General features: G+C 35.0%; 1 protein-coding gene across 1 annotated transcript in view; it reads left to right on the top strand.

The window, feature by feature from the left end:
* LOC149798082 (ankyrin repeat and LEM domain-containing protein 2-like) overlaps positions 1-16,761 on the top strand; it is a 55,577-nt gene extending 38,816 nt beyond the window's left edge. The window contains exons 10-11 of the mRNA XM_089963162.1: positions 382-513; positions 4,493-16,761. Of these exons, the coding sequence (XP_089819288.1) occupies positions 382-513; positions 4,493-4,679 (319 nt within the window). The 3' untranslated portion in view covers positions 4,680-16,761. The remainder of the gene's footprint in view (positions 1-381; positions 514-4,492) is intronic.
* Positions 16,762-20,635: the final 3,874 nt, after the last annotated feature.

The raw sequence follows: 20,635 nt of genomic DNA, 5'->3' as shown, positions 1-20,635 counted from the left end.
GTGATCCCTCATTATAATGATATTATTGGGAACCAGAGCATACTTCCTTATAGTGAAAGTCTTATAATGAGGTGCATTATATTGGGAACCAGATTATACTACTTTATAGTGAAACTGCCTTATAATGAGGTGCATGATAATTTCACTATGTAATGAAAATGGGATCCATTGGTCGTACTCTCTTTGTGACAAGAATGGTGTTATAGTGAAGGTACTTGTAGTGAGTGAGTGCTGTATATGGAAAAGTGAGAATCAGGGACCAGAAACATGAGTCCTGGTAGCAGGTACTTTTCTGATTGTAGCTTTGTTATATTATTTGTGGAGCTGTTTAACTTCGATATAAACTAGGTACTTATCATGTGCATGAATTCTCATTTCTAGGCCAAAGCCCACTCAAGAAGACCAAGATGTTTTAAGAGCCCTGGGTTGCACACCAGTACAGTTTGAGAGATACCCGAATATATTTCACTGGAGGATCAATCTGCTGCGATTTACTAAAGATTCTAGTTTCAGGTATGTAAATATTGTTGATTTATTGCTTTTTCGGGATAGTGATTTTCATGATACACTGAAAAATTACATTTTCATTAGGTTGGGAAAGAGACTCTAATGGTGTATATATTTTCTGATAATACCTTATAGAATACTTTAAAATCCAAAGACTACGTTATATTCCTTTTTCTGTCACAATTTTTTTTACAGATGTGTCAACCTGTAATGAAAGTTAGGGGTTTTAAAGTCCCTTTTTAAACTATTTTAAGTTGATTTCTTAAGTTATCTTTTACCTAAATATATTTGGCAGTCATGTATGTAGGTATGGGTGACCCAACAAAAGCGTGCAAGACAAATGCATGCCAACATAAGCGCACAGTCAAAAGCATGCAGCGACAAATGCACGCAGGACATAAGCATGCAGACATAAGCGAGCCTAAGACTGTGTGAACAAATGTTCTTACAGTATAATGCATTAAATAAATAAAACATATAAATTTGCTTTAAAAAAGTTGGTTTATTTACTTAGAATCTTTATTACTCTATACATGGCGGGCGCCCTATACACACTTGTGAAATGTTAACAAACCTATTATTGACTTATCAAAATATTGAAAAAAAGAAGAATATTGTGCTAAACTAGCCTGATTTTTTTATAAATCATAAGTAGAAATGTTAGATGTTAATGTTATGAGCTATTCCTCGCAAGTAATCTTCTAACGGGGCTGTTCCATATGTTAGGACCAAAGACTGGAGATGGCGATTAAGACGTACATACTTTGATTGTCAAATGCCTGAACGAAATCTCTTAAATTTCATTTTGTAGTGATCTTGTTCTTTACGAAAGTATTCAGTTAGCTTGAATACTGATGGATGATGACAATCTACCGTCTGTTGAAATGAACAATGCCGGGCTTAAAATGAATTGTTTTTGTGTGGCAGGTTGTTGATTACTCGATCTCGGATGTTCCAGAGTTGTAAGGCAAATCTTGGATTTGTACATCGACCTCTTCTTTGTCTACCTGTATAGGTGTCTTCCCAGTAGTTGACCAATGTTGTCATTTGTGGAGGACAATTATTAACCAAATCTTCGAAAGCTGCTGCATCCTTTTGCTTCTGCGATAGCATTTTCTCCATGATTGCAGATTTGTGTTACTTAAAAAAAATGTAGGCATACATATTTATAACATTTTCAAACAGACCACATGCATTGCCAATTAACACGATTCACTGGTCAATTATTGCCGATCGATGGAGGGTTAAACTTATTTATAATTGACTGAAACAAGAATGAGTGGAAAAGGTTGAGCAGACATCTTAAAGCTCAATCTTACAGTCTTCTTTACAATATAACTGTGTGGATCAATAAACTTGAATGGTTGAGAAGACTGAGAAGTTGGCATTGCTTAGAATTAATGTACTATGAGAAAAAGTTAGTTGATCCACACAGTTAAATTGTAAAGAAGACCATACAATTTACTTGTGCTTATTGTCTTCTCAGTTAACATTTTTGTATTGTCATCTCAGTTTACCTTTTTTATTGTCTTCTCAAGCTTGTCTTTGTATATCTGCACGTTTTTGTCGTTGTGTATTTGTCGGGTTGTTTATCATTGCATGCAGTTGTTGCCACGCTTTTGTCTTACACGCTTTTGTTACAGTGCCGTATGTATGAATGCATGCATGCATGCATGTATGTATGTCACATCAGCACAAGCCAGGCTATATAATGCCAAATAAATTAGGGTATCACAATAAAGGCATTCAGAACAATGATAAACAGTAAAAAGGGTAAAAATTCATATGTAAAAATATCAGTAGTACTGTTTTATTAAATTTTTTTTTATATAAGTCCAAGACTTTGGCAGGAACATCATCGTAAGTAGCTTGAAGTGTTGCATTCATACTGTTGAGTCTACAGTTTTCTTTGAAACTTTAATGTTGATCTTAAATACAGTACAGCCTGAAGTGTTGTATTCTACTGTTGAGTCTATAGGATTTTTAGACACTTTAATTTGGTCTTAAAAACAATATAGCCTGAAGTGTTGCATTCTACTGTTGAGTCTACAGTTTTTTTTGACACTTTTAATTTGATCTTAAATACCGTATAGCCTGAAATGTTACATTCATACTGTTGAGTCTATAGAATTTTTAGACACTTTAATTTGGTCTTAAAAACAATATAGCCTGAAGTGTTGCATTCTACTGTTGAGTCTACAGTTTTTTTGGACACTTTTAATTTGATCTTAAATACCGTATAGCCTGAAATGTTACATTCATACTCTTGAGTCTATAGGATTTTTAGACACTTTAATTTGGTCTTAAATACAGTATAGCCTGAAGTGCTGTGTTCATACTGTTGAGTCTACAGTTCTTTTTGACTCTTTTAATTTGGTCTTAAATACAGTATAGCCTGAAGTGCTGATTATTACTGTTGACTCAACAGTTTTCATTTAACTTACTCTGGGGAAGAGAAATTGCAATTATTGGTTAAATTTCCAAAATTTGAGAAAGTGTACACCTTGTCTGATCAGTGCCCAAACTTCATATTCAGGCCAGTGAAGTACATGTGAAAATATATGTATTGAGCAAAGCATGAAAGGTTTATGGTGGAGGTTCTTACCTGCTTGATAGAACAATATTATATATTTCTTAATTTACAGACCTTGGAATACCATTGTTCCTGCATTCGATGTAGACTGAAATTCATTGATATTGATGTAGTGTATATATTTGCATCAAGTCAGATCCAGCTGCAGACTGCACAGAACCAGATTATAATAGACTGGTAGATCTGCCATCATATAATGGACTGGTGGATCTGCCATCATATAATGGACTGGTATATCTGCCATCATATAATGGACTGGTGGATCTGCCACCAAATTATGGACTGGTAGATCTGCCACCAAATTATGGACTGGTAGATCTGCCATCATATAATGGACTGGTAGATCTGCCATCATATAATGGACTGGTGGATCTGCCACCAAATTATGGACTGGTAGATCTGCCACCAAATTATGGACTGGTGGATCTGCTATCATATAATGGACTGGTAGATCTGCCACCAAATTATGGACTGGTAGATCTGCCACCAAATTATGGACTGGTAGATCTGCCATCATATAATGGACTGGTAGATCTGCCACCAAATTATGGACTGGTAGATCTGCCATCATATAATGGACTGGTAGATCTGCCATCATACAATGGACTGGTAAATCTGCCATCATATAATGGACTGGTAGATCTGCCACCAAATTATGGACTGGTAGATCTGCCATCATATAATGGACTGGTAGATCTGCCATCATATAATGGACTGGTAGATCTGCCACCAAATTATGGACTGGTAGATCTGCCATCATATAATGGACTGGTGGATCTGCCACCAAATTATGGACTGGTAGATCTGCCACCATATAATAGACTGGACTGGTAGATCTGCCATCATAAAATGGACTGGTAGATCTGCCATCATATAATGGACTGGTAGATCTGCCATCATATAATGGACTGGTAGATCTGCCATCATATAATGGACTGGTGGATCTGCCACCAAATTATGGACTGGTAGATCTGCCATCATATAATGGACTGGTAGATCTGCCGTCATATAATGGACTGGTAGATCTGCCACCAAATTATGGACTGGTAGATCTGCCATCATATAATGGACTGGTGGATCTGCCATCATACAATGGACTGGTAGATCTGCCATCATATAATGGACTGGTAGATCTGGTTCTATATAGTTTGTTAGGAGTCATCAGTAGAACAAGCACGATAGACCCTGACCAGCCAGTGAATTGATTCTATATTTGATATAAAGACAAGTAGAGCCTGTTCTGTTTTTGAATCATGCAGCTGTAAATCCAGGTCTACACTATGGCATTTGATTTGCCTGCTTTATATATATATTTATGTGTGTGTTTATACACAGGATAATTTGTTTTTCTCAGATGGCAAATATATACACAGGATAATTTGTTTTTCTCAGATGGCAAAGTCCAGCCAAGATGAAGAGTAGCATGAAGCATTCTGTCACGTCTCCACAGCTCTACCATACCACAACAGACTTACCTGTAATTTCCTATGGAAGCCCTGCTGGAAGAATAATTTCTCGCCCCAGAATTCAGACCTCACCATCAATGCCAGAAATTCGCACAAGATTGTTTCCACTTTAATGAAATTTCAGCATGTTTACTTTTGTGCTGAAAGAGCACTTTTTATCATCTGTTTAGTGTCAAATAACTTTCATCGTAAATATACCAAATACAAACATACACTTAATTTGCTTTTAAAGAACTATTTGCCTTCATAATAAGGTTAATTTGGACACTATGCTGCAGTGGTGGATTTCATTTAAAAGCAAGACAGTGACTCTGTTAAGAATCTTAAGATACATTTTATTAACTGTTTAAGTTACAGAACTTGATGCAAAGTGAGGACATATGAAAACTAGCGAGGATCCCAAATTCTGAGGAATCTCTGTATGTCAGTTACAGATTAGGATGACTTGGGGATTTTACTTGCTGAATTGGAACCATTGGTGTTTTTCAAAATATTTAACAGGTATTTTGTGAACATGGTATGGCATAATGTATGAAATGAGACTGAGTGTTAGTCATCTAGACTTTTATAATTCCTTTGAGAATTTGTGAAACATCTTAGTGGTCCAGGCTAGCTCAGGGTGTGCCTGATTGTATGGCTTTTTTTGAGTTTTCTCATTATAATTGAATACTCATGATTTGCCTGATTATATGGCTCTTTTTAAGTTTTCTTATTATAATTGAGTACTCATGATTTGCCTGATTATATGGCTCTTTTTGCGTTTTCTCACTGTAATTGAGTACTCGTGATTTGCTTGTTTGTTTGGCTAACTTTGATGAGGGTTCTCATTGTAACTGAGTACTCATGATTTGCTTGATTATATGACTCTTTGATGAGGGTTCTTGTTGTAATTGAGTACTCATGATATGCTTGATTGCATGGCTCTCTTTGATAAGTGTTTTCACTGTGATTTAGCACTCAGGATGTGCTTGATTGTATGTCTCTCATTGATAAGTGTTTTCACTGTGATTTAGTACTCAGGAAGTGCTTTATTGTATGGCTTTGTTTGATGAGTGTTCTGAGTACTCATGATGTGATTGATTATATAGCTGTCTTTGATAGGTTTTCTCACTGTGATTGAATGCTTGAGGTTTGCTTAATTATATGGCTCTCTTTGATGAGTGTTCTCACTGTGATTGAGTACTTTGGGTTTGCTTGATTTTATGGCTGTCTTTGATGAGTGTTCTCACTGATTCGAGTACTCAGGATGTACTTGATTATATGGCTGTCTTGGGGGCCCCGAGTGGCCGAGTGGTCTAAAGCACTCACCGTTCCGGATCACTGCCATCTCACCTCTGTCTGCGTGGGTTCGAGTCCAAGGCTCGGCTAGCGTGGATACGTGGGAAAGCCTGCCAGTAGCTTCTCGTGGGTCGGTGGTTCTTCCCTGGGTTTTCCAGGGTTCTTCCTCCACCAGTTATACTGGCCGCCATGTATAGCCTATCTTGTGCTGAAAAATGGCGTTAAACCCTAGATCAACAAAAAAATATGGCTGTCTTTGACGAGTGTTCTCACTGTGATTGAGTAATTCGTGGTTTGCTTGATTATATGGCTATCTTTTATGAGTGTTCTCACTGTGATTGAGTACCTCATGGTTTGCTTGATTTTATGTTTGTCTTTAATGAGTGTTTCATTGTGATTAAATACTACAGACCCTGAAATGGTATTTTGACCAGTGGAATGAAACTACAAGCAAAATGAATGCAAATGAAATGATGAATGTAATTTTAAGGAAAAAGATAATACAAATTCAGAATAATGAATTAGATTCTTGACACAATTTTTCACTTCTTACAAGCCATGAAATTGTTTTTATTGACCACCCTTGTGACGTCATCATCACAGTAGTTGTATTGGTGCAATTTTCATTGAATAAAACAAAATGAGAAATAGCATTTTATTGCAGTTGCAGTTATATTTTATTTATTGTAAATGCGGTGCTCTATTTTGAATTTTATGCATTTTTTTTATTTTATTAAAGCACACTTTTAATAAACAAAACATAAAATCAATAATTTTCTCCATTAATACTATTTCAAATGGGAATCCTGACTTTTAAGTGCATTCCAAAATGAAAAAACAATGGAAGGAAATGATCAAATAGAAGCAATAAATGCAAAATCAGAATGCATTTATGAGACTCAATAAAAAGTGAGATGATAGCTACAAAGCAGAATGAATATAAAAATGAAAAATTAAATGGTTAATTTACCCATTTTAGGGTCTGTACAATTTCCAACATGCACAGAACATCCAGAACTTGTTGAAATTGTACAGGTTCGTTTGTTTGTTAAATAAACATTTTGCCTACAGCAGGATAAATAGGCAAAAAACAACAGATTTTATTTACTGTTTGCTTTTTTTATATGCATTTTAAAATTCCTTGATGCATTTCTGTTCAGTTTATAGGCATAAAATACAACCATTAAGCTGCTTTTCCCCCCGAGGAGTTGTAATAAGAAAAGGTGAATTAACTCCTCTATTATGGTGATGTAAGAAAAGAAATTTGTGATCATCAGAAACTGTTTTAAGTTTAAATCTTGTCACAAATGTTACACCAGCAATTTGTCTTTGAGGACAGTCCATCATTTTTATTTGACTTGTGCAAATTGTAAAGAAATGTTTGCTATTTGTGGCATTGCCAGATTTTTACATTATATGCCAAGGGTTGTATCAATATTACTGTCGCATGTGAAGATAGCATGTGGTCAGTATTTAAATCTTTTGAAGGTTTTGCATCTTCAGGGTCATAAAATTCTTTTTCAAAACTGGTCACTTTATAATTAATAATGAACTTTCCTCCATAATTGTTTAGCCATCTAGTGTTGTGCTACAAGTCTGTTTTGCCATTTCACTGAATTGGAATAGATTCGTTTTGGACACTTCCACTGAATTGGTGGAGACTCATTATGGCACATCCTTGTCTTAAGTCGGGGCATTTATGCACTGAATTTTCTGCCGATATATTGATTTCGGGATTAAAAGTCAAACGTCCCACTGGCTGATAAAAGAAAAATGGTTTCTGCAGAATAACTTGAGCTCTACATCACAGACCTGGACAAATCTATGTGGATGGCTTGCACTGGAGTAAGGAAAAAACTGATGTTGGGGCCAAAAGGTCAAATGTCAGTGTCGCCATCTGAAGAAAACAATATTATACACAAAAACTTCAGTATTTGACCATGTATCCTTAGAAGTTGTAGATGATTTACACTATGGGTAAGAAAGAAGCTTAATGATTTTGGGATCAAAAGGTCAAAGATCAAGGTCACTGAAAGAATAGAAATGGTTTTTGCTTACTTGTTTCTATGCCATATATGTTTGCTGAAGACTTATACTTCGGTAAGTAACCTCTTGATTTTGGTGTCAAAGATCAAAGCCATCATGATTAATGAAAAATGGGGTTTTCTCGGTAACTTTTGTCTAAAAGCAAGTTTCTTGTGAGGATGGTATGCATTTAGGTGTGAAAGATCAGAGCCATCATGATTCAATGAAAAATGGGTTTTTCTCAGTAACTTTTGTCCAAAAGCAAGTTTCTTGTAAGGATGGTATGCATTTAGGATGAGAAAGAAACCTGTAGATTTTGGAGTCTAAATATCAGAGGTCATATCCAAGGTAAATCTAACAAGAAAATATTATTTTTTGTACAGTATATTTAGTTCAAGACTGCATACCTGGACCAAAGTTCAACACACACACACATGTGTATTAAAATACCAAGGCTTTTAATGTGTTTATATAAAGTAATTAGATATACCAATACTGTTGGTATATCAAATTGTGATTTGTCCATGGCATCTAAATGTAATTACGAATTGGGATATATTATAACTATGGTTTCAAGAGTATATTGTTACTTTTGTATTCACTAGATCAGTGATGAATTTCCGCTTTTTAATTATTAAAAAAGACTAATGAGAGAAGATAATTATTCCAGTTTTGTGATGAATTAAACATTTTAAACAATTTCATTGAAAATCCCCATGCTTTCCGTTTCATCTCTCAAATGCTGTAAGGAGACAAAATACATGGAAATATGTTGAGTGAGTGAGAGAGAAAAAATTGAGCACGATGAAAACCTTATAATTGTATGTGTACATTTTCTGTTGATTTTTCCAAGATATTGCATATTACCAATCTTAACAAGTTATACAATACTCTGTTGAAACAAGTAGGCCGAATGGTACCTTCCTTGCAATACATTTACCTCATTCTATTTAATGCTTTATTTTTTGTTTTTGTTTTTAACCAGTAATAAGGTTCTAAAATGGATCATCTTTAAATATTAAAAATGTTTGAAGGTTTCTCTCTCTCGTTCAGGCTGTGTGTTGAGCAGACAGCATATCACTTTTACCACATTTGGTAATGGTCACACACACTCTGTCTCTCTTTCTCTGGACCTACGATGGTAAAATTGACAGACTAATTCACTAACAGAGAAATAGAGAGATGAACGATAAAAGCAATCTTTTATTCAGTCCTCACTTACTCTGGTGGTTGGTCAGCCAGTATCTCACTTTTTCTCCAATGACTCTCGCCTATCATTGCATGCCATTAGTGAAAATCCATGAAAAAGGAGTGTAGTGGATTTTTGCCCGTCACACATGACATTGTCTCAATATCTTTGATAAAAATACTAGCAGAAAACAGAGAAAGAGATGGAGGATAAAACAATTTTATTGTCAGTAGCACTGAAGATTAAGGTGTAATAATGGCTTAGTAGATAACTTTAAATGTTTTAAATATCGCCTACTGGTTTGTCCTTTTGCTTATACTGTTTCCCACGTGCTGTTTTAATTGACTTGCTTTGATCAAATGGATGTACTTTCACCATTTGGGATGCTAGTCCTGCAGTGTTTGTGTAGTGCTGTACTTACCTCATTTAAACCACCATTCATGTTTAAATCCCAAGTTATTTTATTTAGTCAGTATGACTATAAATAGGCGCAACAAAACACAATGCCAAAATGATTATGAACATTTGATGCAGAGCCTTCATCCATCAGCTTCCTGTAGTCTGCCTCAAACTTGTTGGAACACATGTACATTTGTATGTGGTATAAATAAAATATATGTACTGTGTTATGTACACTGTGTCTTTGATGTACCACTTGTATATATTTTTCATTATAAGGAAACATGCTTTTAATGAAGAATTTATACAACTTGTGTGTGTGTGTGTATATATATATATATATATATATATATATATATATATATATATATATATATATGTATTCTACTGAAGCCAAAGTTTTAGGTTTTTGATCAAAGTTTGAATGCTCTTGGCAACATGTTTTATCCCACTTATTTATTTTTACTCTATGGCAACCAAGTGCTAGATCCTTTATTTTTTTTCTTCCCTTTTTATGATTTATATAATCACTGACCACATGTAATTATGCATCGTTAAAATGTTTGTGCAGTGCATTTCATCAGACTTTCTTTGCAAAACATATTACATGTTATATAAGTTATATGAAACTTATCGATGTCAGTCCCCGTCGGGACTCTCATTCCAGATTTTTTTAAAGTGAGCTTTGCCTGCTAATTGCAGCTAAATTATTTTGACAAAATTATTTTGCATATTGTGTATTTAGACATTATGTCACGTTTGTTTTGGATTATTTTTTAAAATTGTTATTGTTTTATTCTGTTTTCATTTCATGTTTATATGAATTCCTCATTTCAGTGACAAATACAAATGATAAACAGCTTTAAAGGTTGAGTGCATAAAAATTCATGCTTTTTCCTAGTTTGCAGAACATTAAAATACAACAGCAGGGATAGGAATGTTTTATTTTTTTTTTTTTTTTAAAGTACATACTGACATACCTGTAACTATTTGCAAGTATACAAAAAATATTTGCTTGTAGTGAGTGAATAACGTATCGAATGGGTGAAAATACATAAGGATTTGCCCACAAGATGAAATCATAGGTAAAAATTGGGAAAAACCACAATACTGAAAAGTAACCTGGAGGTCCCTTGTGGTTAGCGAGTGAAGTTCTAGTGTTGGGGGCAAAGGGCAAAGTTCCCATGAAACTTAAAAAAAGAGTAATTTTTACTGTATTTTTGCATGAAAGTTGTAACTGAAAAATCCAAAATTCCTATATTTAATATGTTGCATATATCCAATGTCTCATTAATACGCAAATTTCTCATTGTAAATTTTGAAGAAAATAAGTGTGCTTCCTTTATCTCTACTCAATATTTCCATTATTATTCTGTAAATGTGAAAATTCAGGAGCTGAACATAAAATTCAAATGTTAATGTTTGATACATTATAACTCGGGATTTACTTCAGTAATACATACATATATATATATATATATATATATATATATATATATATATATATATATATATATATATTTACACAGTGTGACCCCACTATAACACGGTCGTTGGGAGCCAAAGAACCTGACCACGTTATAGACTGAACCGTGTTATAGGCAACCAGGTCAGTTAGCTGAAGGAAATGTACCCCAAAAAATTTTTGGGGGGGGATGTGTGGGTAATAAATGTGGGCGGTAAAATACATGCTTCATCGGCACAGTTACCATCTTAAATTGATGCATATTAAATGAGAAATACACCTGTAGTGAAAACAGAGAAGACATCATATATAATAGTTTATTTAGAGAACCACAAATTGGTATATATACATGAATCCTGTTTATATGTAAATGTATAATGTATAGCGTGAATAGAGTATCAACACTGTGTACTCACCTGCGAACCTCATCATATACAGTGAATCCACAATACAAGTGATTCCATCGAAAATATGCACACACACATGGCTTTAAAATATTCAGTAATTTTTAACAGGTCATATTGGTCTGAATTCAGTGGAAAAACATAGCACAGTCACGTAATGAATGATGAAGCACATTTTCCTTTTCAGTACGTTCAAAGTTGGTAAAAGTTAGTTTGCATTCTAAGCCGCTGTTGGTAGTGTTCGTAAGTATAAACTTTTCCCTACAAAAGGAAACTTTCACAGCACAGTTAATGTATTCCAGTCACGTTGGAAAATGCAAAAATCCATCAGATTCCATCACTTTTATTTAAGTTTGGTACTGACTTCCTTTAAAGAAAAATTCTTTGTTGTTATTGAAAGATTGTGGTCGGTTTTCTTTGATGAAGCTGCATGCGCTATTGAAGTCACCACTAAAGGACAGCTTTGGAGAACCAAACAAATGCCCATTTCTTATTGTGGCGGCAACATCAAATAATTGTATTGCATGATTGAGACTGGTATTTTTTCCATTTGCCCAGTAAATTTTCATAACAATCGGTGCTTCAAAGGTAATCTGTTTCCTTAGAAATTTCAGCAAACTGTTTTATCTGGGTACATTTTTAAAAAGGAATTGGCCGTCGTTTGGACTATTCTAGTTAGCAGTGTGATGCTGCCTTCCACACATGCATCTGAAAATTAACAAAGGGTCAATGGACGATAGAGACGCAGGTGTTCTGATGACAGGGATTATTACAGAGAATGTGAGTGTTCTGACGGATTTAATTCTGAGTAAAAAGAAGAGGAATTTTACTTACCATCCAGTACAAATGTAGTCTTTGTAAATATATTAATTACTAGCGAGCAGCCGAAATCTGATGAAAGATAGATTACGAGACAGTGCCTCGTCTGGTTGATCCCTGTTACCAGAAATATCAACAACAACACAGTGGATATTTCACAACATAAAGAACTCATGCTAGATGTCAAGATAAGCGGATTATGATATAATAATGCACTGTTTAGATGGTTTGTCGATATCGACAAAGAATTTGTTATGTAACAATTGATAAATTTAAGTGCATTTTTTATCCAGTTTGCAGCTTTCTTTCGTGAGGTCTCTGAATTTCTGCACTCCAAACCAATGGTTGTATATAAAAGTTTAAACAGCCAACAATGTCGCCAATAAAAAAAAAATCACCACATGGTATGTTTTGCAGCCAGTAAGGAAAAACAATCCAAGTTTGCGACATTGGCAAAGACCTACGAGATCCCAGAATAAACTTTGTATGCGTTATTTTTCGTACTTTTAAGAAGAAGAAAAAATACTTTTTCGTGTACAAGAAAAATACATATAAAATTTCAGGAGCCAAGCCACGATCGTCTTGTATTATTCATACGCGATCTCTTCCCCTAAAAATAATAAACTTTTTACGTTTTTTCCCCCATACTTTTTAAGAAAGAATTTTTTGTGAACAAGAAAAATACATGTATATGAAATTTCGGGAGCCACACCACGACCATGTTATATCCGAATTTGTGTTATAATGAAGCGCGCTATAGCGGGGTCACACTGTATGTATGTGTGTGTGTATATATATATATATATATATATATATATATATATATATAACCAAAATTGAATGTAACACATAAACATGACAATAATGCTATGACACACTTACTTTGTTGCATAAATACTCGAGTCTCTTTCAGTCAACAAATAACTACAATTGCTTATTCTAAACAGCTGATTCTAAACAATTTTATTTTCTCAGTTTTAAATCTGTTAGTATGCACTTCTTTTGTATGTTCACTGCTTTTTATGTTTCAGTCATTCTCCCATTATCACAATGAAAGTCATTCGGCATTTACATTGTATAAAGCTGCTGAAATAGACAGTGCACTCTCCTCCATACAGGATGAACAGTCAGGAGAAGTAGACAGCTACACTTTAAAGTTTCATCAGGGTTGGGTGTGGAGGAGTGTGCTGTTCTTTTAACCATTTATACATCTGTAACTTAAACTGAGATATCCGCTGTAACATGTGAAGAGCTGACAGTGACCACTTATGGAGTCATGTTCTGGTGACCTATGTTAATGCCATAATTGCTAATTTTATCAGCCAATCAGATTAAGTGTTATACCTTCACATCTGGGAGACTGAGCAGTATGGCTGAAGAGCATCATTGTGTGCTGAACAATTTGATTCCCTTTCAGATTTCTGAAAGTTGCATTTCCATTTAATTCTTTCTATTGCCCACTCTGTTGGGTAAACTCTATTTGCCCAAACCATTTGGTATACTCTTTCTATTTGTCCACTTGACCATTCCAGTGGCCTAGTGGTTAGAGTGCACGTCTGCCTTGGATGCAGAAGGTCGTGGGTTCGATCCCCAGCAGAGTCATACCAAAGACTTACAAAAATGGTACTTACAGCTGCCTTGCTTGGCGCTCAGCATTAAGAGGTTAGTGATGGCTGGTCTGCTGTTAGCATAATTTGACGGGTGGGACATCATGCTACATGTGTGCAGCATGATGCCCCATTGCTATACATGACTATAAATTGCAACACTGCAGACATCGTAACTATACGACTGAAACATTGTTAAAGCTATATTAAAAATCCAAATCATATGCACACACATTTTCCAATGGCTAATTCAAAGGTCACCAGATGTTGACCCCGTAAGTGGACACTGTTAGATCTTTGAGTCTCGAGTGAATTGAATACCTCATGAAAACTTATTTTGCTCACCCAACAGTAAATTATAAGTTTTAAATTCAACATCCCTAAGCATTGATTTTTTTTTACCTAGTAAATGCTTTCCAACTATTTTAACCCCTCCTACACCACCCTCCAAAAATTTTTAAAAATGGATTTGCACAATTTGGCAGATTGATCTGTGGGAACTTTTTGAGGACAGAATTTCCATCCTTTGATGGAGAACTTTATCCCATGTGAAATACATGTTATGCACTTGAAGCAAATATTCTTTTTATTGTATTCTCAAACATGATAACTAGCCATTTGCATAGCGGATTGAAGTAACAGATTTCTAATGTGATATGATAATGTCAACTGTGTATCATTCATGTTTTTGCTTTTCGTGTATATTTGATAGCAAATTTCAGATGTAACGTAATTTTCTTTTCTAATTCAAGACCAGAAACAAACAAAAAAATTAAAGACAAGATATAAGTATGTTATGGGATTTGAACCATTTACCATTTATTGTACAAGAAGTGGCCCTTACCTCTAGGCAAAGCAAGTGACATAATGTTCAAGATGTCTTCTGAGAAAAGAAATATTGTATTTCACTATAGTGATTTACTGAAATTATTTTTATTAGAAAATCCAGTAATTCTCGGGCTGTCATAAAAAAAATATTACTATACAGGTTACTATTAGCAAATGATCGGCATAGATCTTTGCAAGGTTATTTCTACGATGTCATAACCTAAAATTGCAATTTTTGCAATTTTCATTTAGTTTGCAAGTCCTTTTTGGAGGGATGTGTGATGATTGTTACATAAAGAATCATAACACATTAGTTTTCAAGTTCTACAACACTTTCTAATTGCGTGTAACATCTTATTAATGATTAATAAACTGTGCCACTTGATTAATCCGACTAAATGGTGTTTTGTGTAATCATTTGTGAAATTTTATATATACAATTTATCCACATTGTGTTTACTGTAGTGTTTTATGAAGTGTTGTGATGTGTAATGTAAAAATAAATCAATACTTTTTTAAGAATACTTTTGCTCTCGATCTGTCAATTGGTTTGTCCATCAGTCAGTTAATGGTTGGTTTTCTGTCCCAAAACTTCATAATTGTTTGAGAAAATGTTATGAAACTTTGCCAAAGTATAATTTATGACAAGACTTTGTCATGTAACCATAGTAACCCCTGCATCAAGAACAAGGTTACTGCTGGGGAAGATATAATTCTCTGACTTGTATCTTTGTCTGGACTGTAACTTTTTAACCACTGAAGACATTTAATGAAACTTGAACCATTTATATATGATGTCTATGGAGTAGTTGACGTTGTTGTGGGGTTTAACGCCATTTTTCAGCACACGATAGGCTATGCATGGCGGCCAGTATTAATGGTGGAGGAAGAACCTGGGAAAACCCCAGGATGAACCACCGACCCACGAGAAGCTGCTGGCAAGCTTTCTCACATACCCACATTGGCCGAATCCTAGACTCGAACCCACGCAGAGAGAGGTGAGATGGCAGTGATCCGTAACTGAGAGCGCTTTAGACCACTCGGCCACTCGGGGCCCCTTGTCTACGCAGTATGTAGCATAGTCATGTACCCTGCCACAGGTCTCAGTATGGATAAATGTAACTCAGACTTGTATCCTTGTGTAACTTTTGAACCACTGAAAATATTTTATGAAACTTTATCTCATACCATGACCACACCCAGTGTGTATCAAGTTAAGAGGCGCAGTAAGAGAAAATAGAAATTGGTGAACTCTGGTAATGTATAGGTACAAAATTGGAGCTAATACATGATCACCCATTTTGCTTAAAATTGTTTGGTTTGGGCTCATTTCTCAGTTTCTTTTGACTACTTTTGTAAAAAAAATTTTAATATGTTTATGTATTGTAGAACATGATATTCTGGTTTTTTCAAATATTTTTTGTACCACTAAAATCTTTTTTGACTAAATTATTCTCCACCTCTGTCATTTCCTTACTGTGAAGTATCCTGTTTTTGTTACATCACCATGGAAGTCTAAAAATAGTACTTGTTACAAATGTACAATTTCAGACCACAGTCAAGATGCTCACTGGCGCCTACATACAAAATTAACCTTACAGAATAGTTCTTATTCATGCACTGGACATTTCAGATCACATTTAAGTCAACTTTTCTCGCTGTGCTGGCTACTGACTTATGTCCTGGCACTCTAATTGGCATAATGCATGAAAACACCTTTGAGTATGAAATTAGCAGTATAATGTTGTGTGCATTGGGTAAGTAACAATCTTTCCTGAATATAATATTACTTCATATAGATATCCTAAATAATTAGAGATAATATAGATCATAATACAATTCCTTCATATGCTGTCAGGTTTCTAAGATTACAAGATGTCTTAACGGCTGTTTTCTTGCATTGAGGCTCAGATTTGCCAATTAAGTATGATGATACTGATATGGTTTCTATTGGGAAAGTGGTCTGTATTAGAAAATGATTTGAACTATGAGGACATGAGCTAAAGGCTTCAACTTCTGTAATATTATTAAGAAAAGAAGGAATTAGTTAAAAGATCATTATATAAAAAATATTGTTGATTTTCATTGTTGATTTAAATTATAATACTCATCATTAATATTTGCAATCATTGTAATGCTGGCATTTAAATCTGAGATAATCCGAATAAATCTAGATGAACATTCTCTAGTCATAAAGAGTGGCTTTTCATTAACAGATACATAGGTATCCTTTCTTTCAGGTAATGATTCTTAGATCAAAGTATCTATAGTACTACCTCCAACATTGGCATCGGTGTCTGAATCCACATTGATAAAAAGCGCATGTGTACAGACTCACTGAATTTGAAACACTTTGTCTTCATAGGTTCTAAAGAAGAACTTGCATGGGTTTCATAGCACCTATCCCCCAGGGGAGGGGGCTGACCTTTTACATGTGCATACTTGGTTAAGTTTTTTCATTTAATTCCGTTTTTGTGCACCCTGTATATAAAAACTACATCTGAAATCATGATACTTAGTAAGGGGTTGCATCTTAAGGAGAACAACACTTTCATCAAAAACTCTTTGCATTTATTTTACTACATTGGCTTATGTTTTTGTGTGACCAAATAGGTATATGGCACCCTGTATGTATGGATGGATGGATGTGTCTGTGTGTAATCTTGATGAATACTATGTCCTCATGACAAAAGTAGGTCAATGTGAACCATACTTTATGATTCATTGACTTTGGTTGTATCTTTTGTTTTAAGTTTATTGAGTGCAAGAATCATGAAAATAAATGTCACATAATTATCTCTGTTTTAGTACCACGTTTACAACAAAAGTAGGTCATTGTGACCTTCAGTTCACATTTAGCTAAGTACTTGCATGTTAGTTCATGGCCAGATTGGATATACATACTGTTAATCTAGAGTCATGAAACTTGGAGCAGGGATGCACTTTGATGAATACTGCACCATCATCACAAAAGTAGGTCATTGTAACCCATATTTATAGTTCATGGACACAGGTTCAGTCGCAAGAACTGATGGTGCCAGAATCATCAAACTAAATGATTTTATACATTTCTACTGGTACTTCACCCTTGCAAGTTAAGAAATGGCAACTCAGAATTACAAGTCTGAGAACGAAATTAACCTGCAGGTCGGCTTCCTTATAGCAGCTCGAATTAGCTGAGTAATTTCATCAGGTCATTAATCCAAGACACAAATTGGAGTATAAATGGTGAGATGCCATTTCTTAACTTGCAAGGGTGAAGTACCAATAGAAATGTATAAAATCATTTAGTTTGATGACCTGCAGGTTAATTTCATTCTCAGACTTGTAATTCTGATGCCTGTTTGCCTAATGTCCAAGGACTGACCAATTAGATGTCAGAAGCTTGAGCAGAGTCAAAGTTTAAGGCCACATGTTTACCAAAATTTTTTAACTTTTCAAGGTTTACAATAACCCAAAATGATGCTGTTTAATCAAATAAATTAGGAAGTCAACCAATCCCACTACCCATCCATTATACTTACTAACAGGTGACTGCTATTATTATGTGCATGATGTAACTCACTCACCTTGTGACTGTTTAATTTGTTGTACATCTTTTACCTGATAGTGTGAAAGTTTCATATTGTAAGACAAGTTTGTTGAATACATGTGACGGTTTCAGTAAATCAGCTGTTGGATTAGTGTGATACTGCTTCTAACTGATGTGACCTGATGACATACAAAGCAAGATGTACAACTTACCATTCCATAGTGATGTGACCTGATGACATACAAAGCAAGATGTACAACTTACCATTCCATAGTGTGATACTGCTTCTAACTGATGTGACCTGATTCTAATGGACGTGACCTGATGACATACAAAGCAAGATGTACAACTTACCATTCCACAGTGTGATACTGCTTCTAACTGACGTGACCTGATGACATACAAAGCAAGATGTACAACTTACCATTCCACAGTGTGATACTGCTTCTAACTGACGTGACCTGATGACATACAAAGCAAGATGTACAACTTACCATTCCATAGTGTGATACTGCTTCTAACTGATGTGACCTGATGACATACAAAGCAAGATGTACAACTTACCATTCCATAGTGTGATACTGATTCTAATGGACGTGACCTGATGACATACAAAGCAAGATGTACAACTTACCATTCCACAGTGTGATACTGCTTCTAACTGACGTGACCTGATGACATACAAAGCAAGATGTACAACTTACCATTCCATAGTGTGATACTGCTTCTAACTGACGTTACCTATGACATACAAAGCAAGATGTACAACTTACCATTCCACAGTGTGATACTGCTTCTAACTGATGTGACCTGATGACATACAAAGCAAGATGTACAACTTACTATTCCATAGTGTGATACTGCTTCTAACTGATGTGACCTGATTACATACAAAGCAAGATGTACAACTTACCATTCCATAGTGTGATACTGCTTCTAACGGACATGACCTGATGACATACAAAGCAAGATGTACAACTTACCATTCCATAGTGTGATACTGCTTCTAACTGACGTGACTTGATGACATACAAAGCAAGATGTACAACTTACCATTCCATAGTGTGATACTGCTTCTAACTGACGTGACCTGATGACATACAAAGCAAGATGTACAACTTACCATTCCATAGTGTGATACTGCTTCTAACGGACATGACCTGATGACATACAAAGCAAGATGTACAACTTACCATTCCATAGTGTGATACTGCTTCTAACTGACGTGACCTATGACATACAAAGCAAGATGTACAACTTACCATTCCATAGTGTGATACTGCTTCTAACTGATGTGACCTGATGACATACAAAGCAAGATGTACAACTTACCATTCCATAGTGTGATACTGCTTCTAACGGACGTGACCTATGACATACAAAGCAAGCTGTACAGCTTACCATTCCATAGTGTGATAATGCTTCTAACTAATGTTGTTGTTGTTGTTCTAGGGTTTAACGCCATTTTTCAGCACAAGATAGGCTATACATGGTGGCCAGTATAACTGGTGGAGGAAGAACCCTGGAAAACCTAGGGAAGAACCACTGACCCACAAGAAGCTACTGGCAGGCTTCTAACTGATGTGACCTGATGACATACAAAGCAAGATGTACAACTTACCATTCCAGTGTGATACTGTTTCTAACTGATGTGACCTGATGACATACAATGCAAGATGTACAACTTACCATTCCATAGTGATGTGACCTGATGACATACAAAGCAAGATGTACAACTTACCATTCCATAAGCTCAGTTGGCATTAGGGTCAGGTGAGCAAAAACAGATATTTCATGTTGTGAAAAAGATGGAGATAGATGAACAGCTTGACTAATTCGTAAATGGACAGATACATGCAAGAGTGGAAGATGATAAAAATAAATTTATACACACATGAAACAATGTTTTTGTATCAATGAAAATTGTTTCAATACACATTACTAGTAAGAAAGATTTTCACAAGGTTGCGCCAAAACATATCATAAATATGAAAATGTTTCCAAAAATGAAAATGATGGTGTCTATAATTTTATATCAAAAAATTGTAAAATACATTTTCAGCAGCATGCCACTGTGTAAATGGAAAATAAACCAATGAAAAAGTCATTTCCCACGCATCCTCTGCAGAATAAAACACAAAATCGTAGATGCTTTAGTCTTATTTTTTGGGTTTCTGTTTGTTCAGATACAGTTTAGTAAATAAAATATTTCTCATGTTATGGTCAATAAAGGGTAAAAGCAACAAAATGAATCAAATGCTGAATTCCACAGTTAATGATTAGCATAGGTCAAGAAGAAGCAAATCTTCATTTCAAAATTAAATGACCACAGACTGTCACAATTTACCAACTTATCTTGTCATAATCTTGCAAGGAATAGTACAAAATGACAACAAAAGAATTCTGCATATTTCAAATATGAAAAGCTGAACTTGTATAGTTTGTGGGAAAAAAGTTTATCTTATTGCCTATTCCTTTATATAAATACAATTTTCATTGAATGTTGGGCATCAATAGAACATT

This window comes from Sinohyriopsis cumingii, chromosome 6 (genome assembly GCF_028554795.1).
Source record: "Sinohyriopsis cumingii isolate HCF-2022 chromosome 6, ASM2855479v2, whole genome shotgun sequence".
NCBI lineage: Eukaryota > Metazoa > Mollusca > Bivalvia > Unionida > Unionidae > Sinohyriopsis > Sinohyriopsis cumingii.
The sequence above is the reverse complement of the archived record's forward strand: the minus strand, read 5'-3'. Positions and strand labels throughout refer to the sequence as shown.